Genomic DNA, 14,237 nt, shown 5'->3' with positions numbered 1-14,237 from the left:
CAAATCCCAAACTTTTATGCAAGCGGTAACAGCGTCATCTTTGCTGTTATCTTTGGAATCTGATTCTGGCACTAGATTCTTTTTTCCACTGCATCTTTCAAGAAATTTCCTTGCTCTACACATTCTATACAGTTTTTATTTTCCATCTGGGCATCTAAACACACAACTGTATTTTGGTGCTGACGTACAAAATACATGGGAAAGTAGTGATTAAAATACACACACCCTGCTCACACCTGGGCACTCAACAAAATGTTTACACAATGAAGAACCTTCGGACTACCACCTACACCAACTCTCTCCTAAAGCGGGTAAAGTGGCCGGACATCTTTTGCTCAGGCTGAAAAGGAAAATCTGCAATTTGCTTCACTATGCTCACGAAGTTTAGCTACTGGGCCACAGTCCAACTAGCCAACCCACGAGACAAGACGGTTTACACAAATTTTTAAGCCAGATGGTTTATATAAATGTGTATAGCTCTAACACAACTAACACTTCAGGCTCTGGAGATTCCCCTGCTTTGTTTGTTTGGCTAACTTACAACACGACGTCTGATTAACTCAGAAGTTAATTTTTAGTCTGCCTGATGCAGCCAAGGCAGCAGTAGGTAGATATCCAAGCTGATCTTGTATCAAAATGAACTGAACTATTCAGGTTGGGGCCTTCTCGTTCTGTTCTTAAAAACCTCAAGAGAATCTTGCAGAGCTGTCAAACTGAAAAGCATCTTTTGGTAATTTTACTTTGTTCCCCCACCATGTTCCTAACAAACAACAGGGGGGGGGGAGAAACAGATAAAAGCTGGTAACTAGTAGAGTCCTGTCTGAATCTAGTTTTTCTCTGTAACTTGCCAATCCCGGTGACAGTGAAAGTGCCCCATTCGGGCACAGCCTAACTCTAACCGCTTCCGGATGGTGTGGCAAAGAAGAGACATCAGCACAACTCAAGTCATTTTCCCCCATCCCTCCAGTTTGCATCTTTCATTAAAATACTGAAAATTGTACTTACAGGGAGGTCTGTAAAGGCTATACCTGTGGGGGGAAAATATTAAAATTAAAAAGACAATGGATATTTTTTTCCTCCCCATTTACCTACAACTTTAACTTATTGCACATATCACAACATGTCAACAATTTCCAGGTTGACCCCCAACAGGAAAAACGGGTCAGAGTCAATCAGGATCTCCCTCACAATCCCGTGTTTTGTGACATCATGTCCATTAAGGCAACCCGGGTCCTCAAGCTAACCTTCAACTCATGACTGAGGGAGTTTTTGTAAACAGAAATTATAATTCATTAAGTTTCATTGGGGAGGTTAAATTGCCAGCATCCGTTTCAGACAGACCAGACACTGGATTCTCAATATATTTGTCCCCCTGAAAGAAGTGCCAGAATGAACGAATTCTGTGTGAGCCAAATTTGGAGGATCTGAACTAGGAACCCTCAGGAAGGTTCTCACAGTTTGCCCGCACAGGAAATCTACACTGAAGGGGGGGGGTGTTAAACCCAATCTCTTAACGACAAAGAAAGTCCTCCGCATCCAGAAACTGATTTTAAGGGCCCTCTTTTTAAAAAATAAATCCTAAAATTAAAAGCCTGCTACAGAAGGTGATTGGTGCAACAGGATACAAAGGAATTCCTGAACAGCCACACTGATTGCTGCTAGAAGGCAGACAACGGTGCACAAGAGGAAGGATCTTGCACTGTACGCGTGACCGAGCGAATGCTTTAAGATGTCGCATGAGCGAGCTACATCAAGGCAGCAGAAAAATAAATTCTGACAAAAGAGCAGCAGACAAGTCAGTAGGCAGAGTTGCTACCTTTCCCATGCCTCTTGGTCTTGTGCTGTGAAAACAAACATAAAAATACGGGTGTGTGCATTATGCTCTGTTCTAAACAAAGTTGGCTTATTCCAAGCTGCGTGTTTTGTTCTGAAGGCAGGTTTTTGAAAAGCCAAAATCAAGGCCGAAGGTGATGGGATCACAAAGTAGTAAAGAAAAAGACAAGGCATGAGACTGAGTATGAATATTTCAGGGCTACATTATGAAGCCACAGTACCTGCAACAGCATTTGCCCATATTCATGCCCATATTCAACCTGTTCCCTTCACCTTGCCCATTCCTCCCTTGCTCGCAAGGGTTAAATTTTTGGGACAAAGGCTTTCCTCTCTTACCCTCCATTCAGTGTCATGCATATCAATAACATATAAGTCCACTAATCAACACCACACAATTTAACACCATTTCTTACGATGAAAGCTAGAGGGCAGTTTCACACAGTACTTTAAAGATCCAATAACAAGTGTGTCACTTTGGGCAGGGTTCCCCAATGTGGTGCCCACGGGCACCTGCAGAAACCTTTCCAAGTGTTTTCAGGAAGTGGGTGGGGTCCAGGTGGGGCTTTTGCCCAGCAGGACTTCAGATTGGACACTGGAGATCTGATTGGCTATAGATTTCTTTAAGCGTTGCTTTAGCAGCAGCTGCCACCACAGCACAAGGATACTCCCTGTATGACTGAGAAATGCTGTGTGTGTGCAAGAAAGTATTTTTAAACAATACATTCATTTTAAAAGGCATTCTGTTAAACAGAATTTCTGACTGAAATGTTGAAGAGTTACTATTAATTATGCATGACAGCACTCCGAGATTCCGGTGGCAGCCATTTTGTGGTTGTGCCCACCATCCAGTGTCAGAACTCCAAAGGTGCCTGCGGACTCAAAAGGGCTGGGGACCCCTGGGTTAGAGGCCTGTCCATTTTGCTCTTTGAAAAAAAGAAGCAAACGTGCCAAGAAACTCCATTGAGCTTTGCACTCTTCAAAGGCATTGCAAATAACCTTGTTCTAATAGAACTTGAATAGGAGAATATGCCTGTCATGGATTCATGGGAGCTTCGTCCCAAAGCATCCTGTATGATAGGTACACTCAGAAGTCACAGTTAGCTCTGACAGTTATATTAAAAACCAAACACTGCAGTAATGTAAGGTAGAGTGCTGCGGAACTCAAAAGCTTTGCAACATTTCCATTGGCCCTAATAAGCAGTCCAAATGAAACTGACATCAAATGATGAGAGAGGAGCATGCAACACTCACTTCTAAAAAGTTGTTCCAAGATAAGGCTGCAACATCTTGTTCAGATTCTGCACCCTGCACATGAAACACAGCTCTACAAGATACTCCTATAACTCCCTTTATTCAAAGAAAACTATGTAGTAAAAGCTATGAAATGGCCAGCAGTCGCTTAAGCAGGAGCCTTTAACTTTGAAGATGTCTTCAAAACACACCTAGAAATTTTGATCCAGACTGCTGCGAAACCAACAGCCCCCAAAACCTTCTGCTTCAAAGAAAACCCCTTCTGGCAGTGTGTTACAGACCTGGACAGTGGCAAAGATGCAACTAAATTGATGTTTCTCCTGATAGCACTGGGAGGGGGGATGCTTTGTCATCCTCCTTTCATCCCAAGGAAGCAAAGCACAACCGTGATCTCAAAGGATCGGACGCAAAGACTGCTTTGCGAGGCTCTTCCACGTCCTGCATATGACAGCTGTTGTGTGCAAGAGTGAACATAACAAGAGATGTATTCAGCCTACATCTTGGGACAGGGATGCACTCCACCCACACCAACCCCCCCCCTTAAGGAGCAGGTTTGCATCTTGTGGGTGCCTTGAGATCCACATGGGCACATGGGGGTGCAAGTTTCAGCTGTGGCCTGCAGTCCTTCCTTGCAAAACACGACCAGGCAACAATTATCCAAACGCTAGTTACCCTCCAGGGTTAGATTACTGTAACATCCTCTTAGCAAGGCTGCCTTTGAAGGCTGCTTCAAAAAAGGAACGGCAAGGCGTGAAAGGACTAGGGGGAGGGCACCTTAGGGGACCACCTGTGCCCATCTGAGCCTGCCAGAACTCCAAGATCTTCCGAGATCTTGGTCCATGGGCTCTTCCATCTTCTAAAGTGAGGCGGGCGGCCACGAAAGCCCGTGACTTCTCTGCTGTGGTGCTTCGTCTCTGGAACATCCTATCCCATACTCTTCACCTGGCAACAAACCTGTCAATTCTTCAGTGCCAGGCCAATATTTTAAAAAACATTTCTCAGGCATTTGCACATATATATATTTTTTAAAATACAACTCCTATGGCTTTACTTGAAGACTGTAAGGATATACAGAATGAAGGAGCTAAGATGTAGAGGCTACCTAACTCCAGATGCTGCCTGTGGATTATTTTCCCACTTGATTCGTCATTTCTGTCCGTCTGTACACCTAATGCCTACTCCCCACCCCAGTAAGGCTGAAAAGACAGATATAGCTTTGCACTCTTCAAAGGTATTGCAAATATCCTTGTTCTAACAGAACTTGAATGGGAGAATATGCTTGTCATGGATTCGGGAGAATTTCGTATTTCCTAGCAGGAAGAAAGTCAGATGGGCTTATCTCTTAGAGCTGGTGGTAAGGTCCTGAAATCCTCAGACGTTCTCTACAGGTCTCAAACTGATCCATTTCTTTGTTAAATTTTGTAAAGAATCCTTTTAAAACAACAAACTGCTACTGAATCTAAACAGACATCTTTGCAGATCACTTGTAATTTTTCACAAGTTTTGAAATGACAATGCTGCCTTAATGCTCAGTCTGATTTTGACACCTGCTCTTGTACAAACCCGCGCTGGAGGCTATTTCAGACACCGCCTGCTGTTGGGGGATGCTACTACTGCATCCCAAGTCGGAAGGCAGAGGCCCTTGGGACAGAATTCATCCTCTCGGGATCTCTGTTCCTCCTTCTACAGCTTTAAGTAAAGGAGTGTCCTCTGTTCTCCACAGGGTTTTAGAGAAATCAGTTTTAAGGGGATTCCCCCTCTTTGTACAGTACTTGAAGAGGCAAACTATGTTTTGACAGTGATTGAATGTGAGACTCCACTGTGCCTCTGGAGCCCAAGTACTGTTGTTCTGACCCACTGGCCAAGATAACTGGATAAAAGCTGCTGCTTGTACCAGTGACTTTGTGGACAGAATCAGCTGGCACCCAATACGCCTGCTTCCAATAAGAATGAAGTACCCATCTAGAACTAATGAGCCACGAAAACAACAAAGATTACTGTGCCACATTCCATCACCAGGATTCTTTTTTATCCTGACTTCATGCATCAACCTGGATCCATCTACACAAGGACAAGAATACACCAAACACGTTCGCATTACCAGAAGTCGCTCTGCTCTGTTTCTTCCCTTCCTGCTGGCATAGCTCTTTGCACTTAACCCTAATTCGGGCTTGCATGAGAAGCTGCCCGTCTCTGGTGACACAGTTGTTCTATAGGCATTTAGAAAGCTGTCACCAAAACAGGAGCATCTCAGGACAGACTGCTTCTAGTTTTAGCCAAGGACAGCAGCTTTGACACGTACAGGACCAGCAAGTGCTGCAGGGCCGGAGAGGACAAGCTGCACTCTACAAGGAGGAGCAGGGTCGAGAGAGAGAAAACGCCAGCACTAATGTGACTGCGCCGAAGCATTTGATTAAGGAACAGATTTTGGTACGTATAACTTTTCTTCCCCTCCACAGTGAGAAGGAGGAAAAAGTCCACGCCTTCTTCAAAGAAGGAATGCAAGAGCTTAACGCAACTGGAAACTGGAACCTCCTGAGCACCTGATGCTGCCTTATACTGAATCAGACCACTGGAACTTCATCAAGGTCAATGTTGTCTACTCAGACTGGCAGTGGCTCTCCAAGGTCTTTCACATCACCTACCACCTGCTCTCTTTAACTGAAAATGCCGGGGGGATTGAACCTGGGACATTCTGCATGCCAAGCCAAGCAGGTGCTCCGCTCCTTAGCCACGGCCCATTCCCAAACCTCCAGTGGCACCTAGAACTAGCAGGGACTACAGTTCAGGAGCCACTGTCCATACTATATAGACGTACAGAGCACATCAGGGAAACCTGCCTAACATCTGTTGAAAGAGGCCCTCCAGTGCTTTTACTACAGGGCCGATTTCTCTGTTCTCTAGCTGGAGCTGTATTAGATGCAGAATTTTGCGATGATCCTTCATCTAAGACCTCATGTCTTAGAAGAAAGAAACTTTTCAGGACATGACTGCTGGAGGTTCAGAAACCAATGTGGGAAGAGATGAGGGATGCTTGGTATTTCAGTAGATAGTGGTGGGACTACCAGGCACTGCAATCTCACCCCCTAGCTAACACTTTCCCAGTTGAGTGCCTCCCCCATTGCAATCAGAATGCAGATTATACTTACGTAACATACGTATTCTGCATCTACTGAACATGAGATTTCAACTTGCTTTTCTGGAATGTCAAAATATGCCCAGTCCTGTGCAATGCTCCCTCTAAGCTGTGGAGTCTTGTGAGTAAAAATTCTACTTTGTGAACTACTGGCATTAAAGCTGTGAGTGAGCGATTTGGCTGCTGTATAAAAGACAGAAATGCGTGAGCTGGAGGCTAAAAAACTGTGAGCTAGCTCACACTAACTCAGCTTAGAGGGAACATTGGTCCTGTGTCAGTGCAAGGTAACAACATGTCTAACTGGATGTTTTCAGATGACTTCCCAAGTAACAAAAGAACATCATACGTTATCTCTGAAGCTATTCAAGCAGGATGGATTTCCATAGTGGATCCCATCATGTTCTCACTCAACAGAAGGGACATCTATTGAATCTTTGCGCCAGTAAGCACACTGCAAGGGAGTGCCTTGCTATTCTGTTCAATGCATCTGATAAGTCAAGTTTTTGTTTTTTTTTTAATATTTTTTTATTTGCATCATAAATTATTATTACATTACTTTACCATCCCAATTTACTTATGATACATTTCCCCCTTTTTATATCCCACCCCAGGTGTGATACTTCGACTAGCCACTAAAACACAGAGCTTCAGATTCCTTAGGATGAATTTTTATTAGGATTTTTTTCCCACCTCCACCTTACATACCACCCCCAGTAAAGGCCTGACAGTCTGCTTGAATGTATGCAGATAAAACTCTTGTTCTGAACTCTTCACTGAGATCAGAACAGTGAGAGTGTGTGTGTGTGCGCGCGCATGTGTGTAGGGGGGTCCTTTCTGTTCCTTCACAGAAAACTAGGAAATGGGTCCTATTCAGCATCAGGGAGGGAAAACTCATGCTAGCTAGGGAAGAAGATACTGTAGTAAGGAGGATGGTTAATGGATGCCTAGATACAGAAATAATTAATGCCACGAGGTGCAACCTGTTAGCTATTAGCACAAATAATTACATTGGGCATCCCTGTAGGTTTGCAATTTCTCTCTAGAAGTCTTGGCTCTTGACTGTAAATCAAAACTTGAACTAGGAAGGTGAACAGCTGCCTACTTTCTATTTTAAAAACAAACAAACAAGTATGTTTGAGCCAAATGCCTGCTAGTTGCCTACCTAAGCTGTGTCCGTTCTTTGTGTAGAAGCAGGTGTTGTTGATGAGATTCACGCAACAGCCAATCACATCTCCGGTAGTGAATGTTGGGCCATAGGGCTGCCCTGTCCCCGAAGAGCAGAAGGAGTGTCCATCGTCACCATGGTAGCCATAGGAATGTTTATCCCAACCTGGGGATGAAAAATATAAGGAGGCAAATTATAAAGGTGGCAGGGGCAACAACAGGAACAAACATGGACATGGGAAGCTCAGTATATCAGGAAATGCAAACCACAACGGCAAGTGTGTGTGTGAAGTAAGGATAGAAGCAGATGTGTAGTTTGTGGTTATCACAAAGTTCTTGAGAAGAGATGCTGCTGAAATGCGGGCTGGCACTTTTCCTGAGCTCTCCGCTCTAAATTCGAAGCAATATTTTGGAGCACAGGCCAGAAAATGTAGACAGACTGTATTTACTCAAGATCCAATCATTAACACCTTGAAGTGAGAGGGAAAAAAACCAGCCTGAGTATAAGGTCCCCAACAGGCAAGCTAGTGGCAGGTGCTGTTTTCTGTTGACTTTAATTTCTTTTTGCTGCTGAAAGTTTTAGTTAGTCTTTGGACTAAGTTATTTGTACCATTTTCATTTTAATGGCCCTTTAATCTAGTTCGCTGTAGCGGGATTTTGCAAAACGCTTTTATGATGGTCTGTTATACTGCTTTAATTGTCACTGGAAGTTGCCTTGGGAGCCACATAGCTGATAGCAGGGGATATAAATGTTTTAAATAAAGCACTGATGTTTCTTTCAGAAATTACTGCACAACACACGCATGATTATATATTCCAGAGGGGTAGCCATGTTACTGTGCTGCAGAAAAAAACAAACAGAGGCTTGTGGAAGCTTAAAAGACTTACAGATTTATCACCGCATAAAGCTTTCGTGGACTAGAGAACGCTGTATTAAATCTGTTCATCTTTAACATGCCACAAGACTCCCACTTCTTGGTAATTATTATTTGGAATTATTTTTAGATAATTTAGTTTTACTTAATTTATACTTTGCCTTTCTCCCCAGTGGGGACCGAAAGCAGCTCACATCGTTTTAATCTCCACTTCATTCTCACAACAACCCTGACAGGTAGGTGAGGCAGAGAGTCTGTGACTGGCCCAAGGTTACCCAGCAAGCTTCTACGGCAGAGTGGGGGGTTCAAACCTGGGTGTCTGACACTCTAACCGCTACACTAGCTCTCATTACATAATGATTACTTAACTCCTAGCACTTTTGTAAGCTGATTCTTAGATCAAATCAACTGCAACTGCCCCCCCACAAGATGCATTTGATAATAACGCCAAATAAAACTGTATTAAAATTGTGTGATACAACCAGACAAAGATTTATTTATTAGATTTTTTTTTAGTTGCCACTCACCCAAAGGGTCTCGTGGCAATTTACAACAGTAAAACCAATACGGTAAAAAACAATATTGCTGAAGGGTGACATGATTGAGGTTTATAAGATTATGCATGGGAAAGAGCATGTAGAGAAAGAGGTACTTTTCTCCCTTTCTCACAATACAAGAACTCGTGGGCACTCCATGAAACTGCTGAGCGGTCGGGTTAGAACGGATAAAAGGAAGTACTTCTTCACCCAAAGAGTAACACTTAGAATTCACTGCCACAGGAAGTGGTGGCGGCTACAAGCATGGACGGCTTCAAAAGGGAATTAGATAAGCATATGGAGCAGAGGTCCATCAGTGGCTATTAGCCACAAGGTATAGATAGGGGCTCTGGGGCAAGTGATGCTCTGTCTTCTTGGTGCTTGGGGGGGGGGGTCAACAGTGGGAGGGCTTCTAATGTCCTGGCCCCACTGGTGGACCTCCTGATGGCACCTGGTATTTATGGCCACTGTGAGACACAGAGTGTTGGACTGGATGGGCCTTTGGCCTGATCCAACATTGGCGTCTCTTATGTTCTTATGTAATATAAAAACAAGCACCACATATAAAATATGAACATTAAAATATTAAAATACATGGCTATCACCTTACCACTATTAAAACAGCCCAAACATGTGGTTACCCTCCAAAGGCCAACCTACATAATTCAGCTTTGCATGCCCTAAGGAAACTAAGCAAGTCTGGCATGGCACTGGGTTTCATCTGAGAGTGCATTTCACAGGGTAGGGGCCACAACTGAGAAGGGTCCTGCCCCTGGTGACAGCCAACCGAGCTATCCTGGGGCCAGTCATTCAGGTCTGTAATGATCCCCAGTCTTGGATTTGTAGGGGAACTCATGAGCTAGGGATACTTTATTTGCACACTTTTTCTAATTCCAAGTCTCCTGGAGGTATTACTCAAAAAAAACAAAACAATGGATGGTTACTACCTTTTGAACTTCAGTATCATAGCTGAGATATTATTTCGCATGCTGGGAACATCCTATCTTGGCTGTCAATTTTCCACCTGTTCCTAGTAACTGGAGTCTAATTGATTTTTTAAAAAGGAAACCCTCAAAATAAAAAAGAACAGAAGGTTATATGTCCCTATGGGTTATTTATTGTATTCTTCCATCCATTTATAAAACCCTGACCATGTATTCTCACATTTTTGTTCATTTTGTCCTCTCAAAATGAAAGTTAGTTTGTCCATCTCTGCAGTTTCAAGTATTTTATTTAAGATTTCTTCTTCTGAAGGTACTTCATCCTTCCTCCAATATTTGGCACATAATAATCAGAAGAAGATATGACTTATATTTTTAGTTATGAGCAAAGTTTTATTCAAATTTACATGGTGGGAAAAATAAAGAAGCAAAACATATAATTAGATAGTGTATGGGGTAACTTAAGAGATAAAATAATTTGGTAAATGGAACCCCCAATCTACATGTATGTATGCATGTTTGTTTTTGTTTTCTGTTGATTTTTTATAAAAATAAAATAGTTATTAAAAAAAAAGAACAGAAGGAAGGGAGGGTGCAACAGAAACAAACCTTATTATTTTAACACATGGAATGGTGCTGTCAGGAGAGAAGGTTGATTTTTTTAAAGTTGTAGATATGACCTCAAATACTGAAGGAGGCTAGCTGCACAAAAATCCACAGGTATAAACTGTGCAGAACATCTCTATAGTATAACTGAATATATTCAAATACATTTTGGCTTGGTCTTTTCTTCAGGGAAGATGTTAGAATGTGCCATTGTTTACTGTAGAACATTACAAATTATGTTGGGACAAACAACAACACAGTGTTTCAGGTTTGAGTCATTAACCATTAGAAGCATAAAACTATAGACTGCAAACTCTAGGCCTAGCTAATAATGCAGCAGAAATGCGATTTTGATGTGAAAGATCCTGAGGGAAAAAGCATCTCTCATGTGTGTTTATGCAATTCTAGAGAGGCAGCCGTGTTTGAAATTATGTGCTCTACGCATACTGAGCAGGCTGAACACCGATACAATCAGACCATTATTGGACATCACAGCATTTCAGACACCTTCTCACTCTACTGCAGAGAAATTCCTTCTCTGTACTGGAAGAAAATGTTGATTTTTCAAAAAAGTGTTCAATTAAAAAAATAATTACAGAACACCTGGGTTTCTGTTGAGCAACCATTGCTTTGTAATTAATTCCCTCTCATTCAACTGTCAACCTGTTTCTTTTCAGAGCTTGAGTAATATGCATTATTTCCTTAAGAACCCATCACTGCTAATTTTGCTTTCCGTGCACAATGGATTTTCCCCAGTTGCCAGAACAGAGATCTTTTGCAAAACCTCTCATTTCTTCCCCACAGCCATTTCCAAGTGGATTCCCTTTGTATCTTCTTCCAACAGAATTGTTTGCCTCATACACATCCCCTTCTCGTGTCTCTTGAGGGTATTTCCTTCCTTTTGGCAAAGTATGTGAAAAGAATGGAAGAGAGCAAAGCAAGGAGTTTGTGCCTGAGAGATAAGAGCATCCTGGCAGCACCAGAAAACGTCCTCAAATGACCCAGTCTTAGGTAAGCGTGCCCAATTCTGCTGGCAGCCAGAATGGCTCAGGAGCGCAGGCGATCATCACAAGCTTGTGGGCTCTCCTGATAGATCACAGAGGTTGAGGCAAGAACTGCATATGTCGATGCATAACAATTCTAGCAGTCATCTGTCCATCCAAGGTACCATTATCATTGTTTTAAATCACAGCTTCACACATGTCAGATTTGAGTCCAGAAATTATGTTGAAAATGCACAAAGACCTTTTTAAAAAAAATATTTGTGGAATAATATTTGTGGAATTTGTGGAATAAACACTTAAGGAATCTGTGTGGTTTGTTTTTTGGTTTTTTTAAAGACACAGATTCCTTAAGTGTTTATTCCACAAATATTGCACTGCACAAAGTGCAGCTAATAAAATAAGGAAAATAGTTCCTGGACTTTAACACTTTAATTGCACATTTCTAGGTCAAGAACTGAGATAAAGAAAAATGAAGGTATTTGCAGGGAGCCCATTTAACCTACCTGCTATGGGTTGCGGGCCAGATACACCTATCAAGGCTTCCACTGAAAGATGACTATCTTGGCAGCATAAGAATCTGAACCAATCACATACTAACCTCCAGTGTTCCCTCTAAGCTGACTTAGTGTGAGAGCTAGCTCACAGTTTTTTAGCCTCCGGGTCACACGTTTTTGTCTTAGCTCAGGAAGGATGGCTTTAGAACAAACTAATTTATGCAGTAGCCAAATCCCTCGCTCACAACTTTAATGCCAGTAGCTGACAAAGTAGAATTTTTGCTCGCAAGACTCCACAGCTTAGAGGGAGCATTGCTAACCTCTACACTAGCATGCACCCAAGTTTCCCAGACCTCTTAACCATGGAAGCAAGGCACAGCATTGCATGCTTCTCCCCAGTCTCCTGCCTCTTCGTTTGTTTTTCCCCAACTAACTTCCAATGACAGCCATCTTAAGAACTCAAAACAAGGTCTTGAAGCTAGGGCGCAAGCACTAAAGAGGCAATATTGGAGGTGGGAAGAAAAGGAGCATGTAAATCCAGTGGCTCACTGTGATTTCCTTAACCACAGTTAACAGATAGGGGAGAACTATGTTTGCACTGCCTGTAATCCTGCAGGCAAACTAAGTTGGCCTTCGAATCTGCAGAACAGAAAGTAGATTTACCCTGAAGTAGCGCCTCTGCTGGGAAGGGAATGGCACTAACATGCATCTTTCTTGCTTTGCTTGAAGGTGGGTAGGTTGACTGGGATGAAGAGCCAAGTGTGAGCCTGTTCTAGTGACGCCCACACTCCTTCAGAGCAGCCTGCTGCCAGGAACAACCAAGAATAAGCCCATGCACCTAACAGAAAAGCTGAAGGGTCCTCTATGAAAGCCAATCTTTCAGCAGCTGGGGAGAAGGCCTCTTGGTTTAAATAGAAGAGCCTTGTGGTTACAGAACAAGGTCTTATGCAGCTTCCAGCAGATTTACGTTCTGCCACAAACTAGCAGACACAACCTCCCTCCCTCCCTCTCTCTTAACGTAAACCACAGAAATTCCAGTCAAGGAGGTATTGAAGCGTCATGTTACACAAACCACAGTCAAGTCATCATGGACTAAATATACTCAGCCGTTCCACAGGCTCGTATGGGCTGGCGGAGCAGGATCTCACCCTGAGAAGAAAGCTACCAAAATAACCCACAGCAAGTTCAGGACAAAGAGTCCCAGCAACTGGGAGCCAAAACATGCTAATACTGACCCCATGTTCCCGGGCCAACAGCTTGACCACTGAGAATTCCTTCGAAGAAATGAATTTCAGGTTGCTTAGTATACTTGTATACTAGTTTGTTAATGGGTAAATGGACGTAATGCATATCGTGGGGCATGCAGCACGAGTGACTCCACTTCCATTTCAGGGGGGAAAGGGTTCTTCCACTCATCTTAAAGGGGCACTATACCAATGGCATATTGTTTATTTGCATAAAACTTTATTAACATTTATACCTCACCTTTGCTCGTGGCTCAAAGCAGCTTACAACAAGTAGTTTAAAAGTGCTAACTGAAACAAGAATGAAATAACAGGTCCCAGATCTCTCACTCTCCCCTCCCCCTAAAAGATTCCTGCCGTTCCCACCCCTCTCAAATACCCTGGAAAACTGGCAAACTTTGCAGAGTCTCCTGAAGTTCTCCAAGGAGGGGGCTCCCCCCACCTATTCAGGGAGCCCATTCCACAGAGCAGGAGTCCCAATGGATAAGGCCTGGGCTCTGGGGAATATCAGACTGGCCACCCTAAGTGGTGGGACAGCCAACCGAAGATGGCTGCCTGAAGACCGCGGTTGGCACACAGTGACATTATCAATTGTCTGAAGTATTGCTTCCTTGGCTCCTTTCTTGTTAAAATCTCATTATGGCCACGGCCAACTAAAAACAGTGCTCTAGCACATGACAGTTTAAGCCTCATCTTCTGACCACTTCTTTGTTTATCTGTCAGGCTACCCCAAACACCATCAACACTTTTATCTAGCATGACTCAGAACTCCTTCCACCTCAACAACCCTTCCTTACTCATTTCAGAATCAAGGAAGAACAGGGCGACCTACTTCATTCTTCACTGCCACAAGCTTGTAATCATCTAATTTAAGAATGATGAACAACATCTGATGTTGGCAACAATAATTTCTGGAGTGAACACCCATATGACAACTCAGCAGTGGAATCCCCAGTATTTACCAGGATTCTAAAAGACACCACACCCTGCAGGAAGTGCTCCTGAATCACCCCGTCCAACAGGGACATCTGGATTGTCTTTTACCCACTCACATTTTCATGCCAGGTTATGGACCAGGAGAGTAACCAATAGGGAAATAGAATCTGATGGGTGAAAAGAAACTACAGTAACTAGGCAGTGATCTAAAGCAAGA

The 14,237-nt window shown here is 43.0% G+C and overlaps 1 protein-coding gene across 1 annotated transcript in view; it reads right to left on the bottom strand.

Moving 5' to 3' along the window:
* RANBP10 (RAN binding protein 10) overlaps positions 1-14,237 on the bottom strand; it is a 46,587-nt gene that overhangs the window by 16,040 nt on the left and 16,310 nt on the right. Inside the window, exons 4-5 of the mRNA XM_015413955.1 lie at positions 7,383-7,550; positions 1,006-1,028 (exon numbers count right to left, since the gene is read on the bottom strand). Coding sequence (XP_015269441.1) covers positions 1,006-1,028; positions 7,383-7,550 — 191 coding nt within the window. The remainder of the gene's footprint in view (positions 1-1,005; positions 1,029-7,382; positions 7,551-14,237) is intronic.

The sequence above is a fragment of the Gekko japonicus genome, unplaced genomic scaffold (assembly GCF_001447785.1).
Source record: "Gekko japonicus isolate JY-2015 unplaced genomic scaffold, Gekko_japonicus_V1.1 scaffold1921, whole genome shotgun sequence".
NCBI lineage: Eukaryota > Metazoa > Chordata > Lepidosauria > Squamata > Gekkonidae > Gekko > Gekko japonicus.
This window is presented reverse-complemented; position numbering and strand designations above follow the sequence as displayed.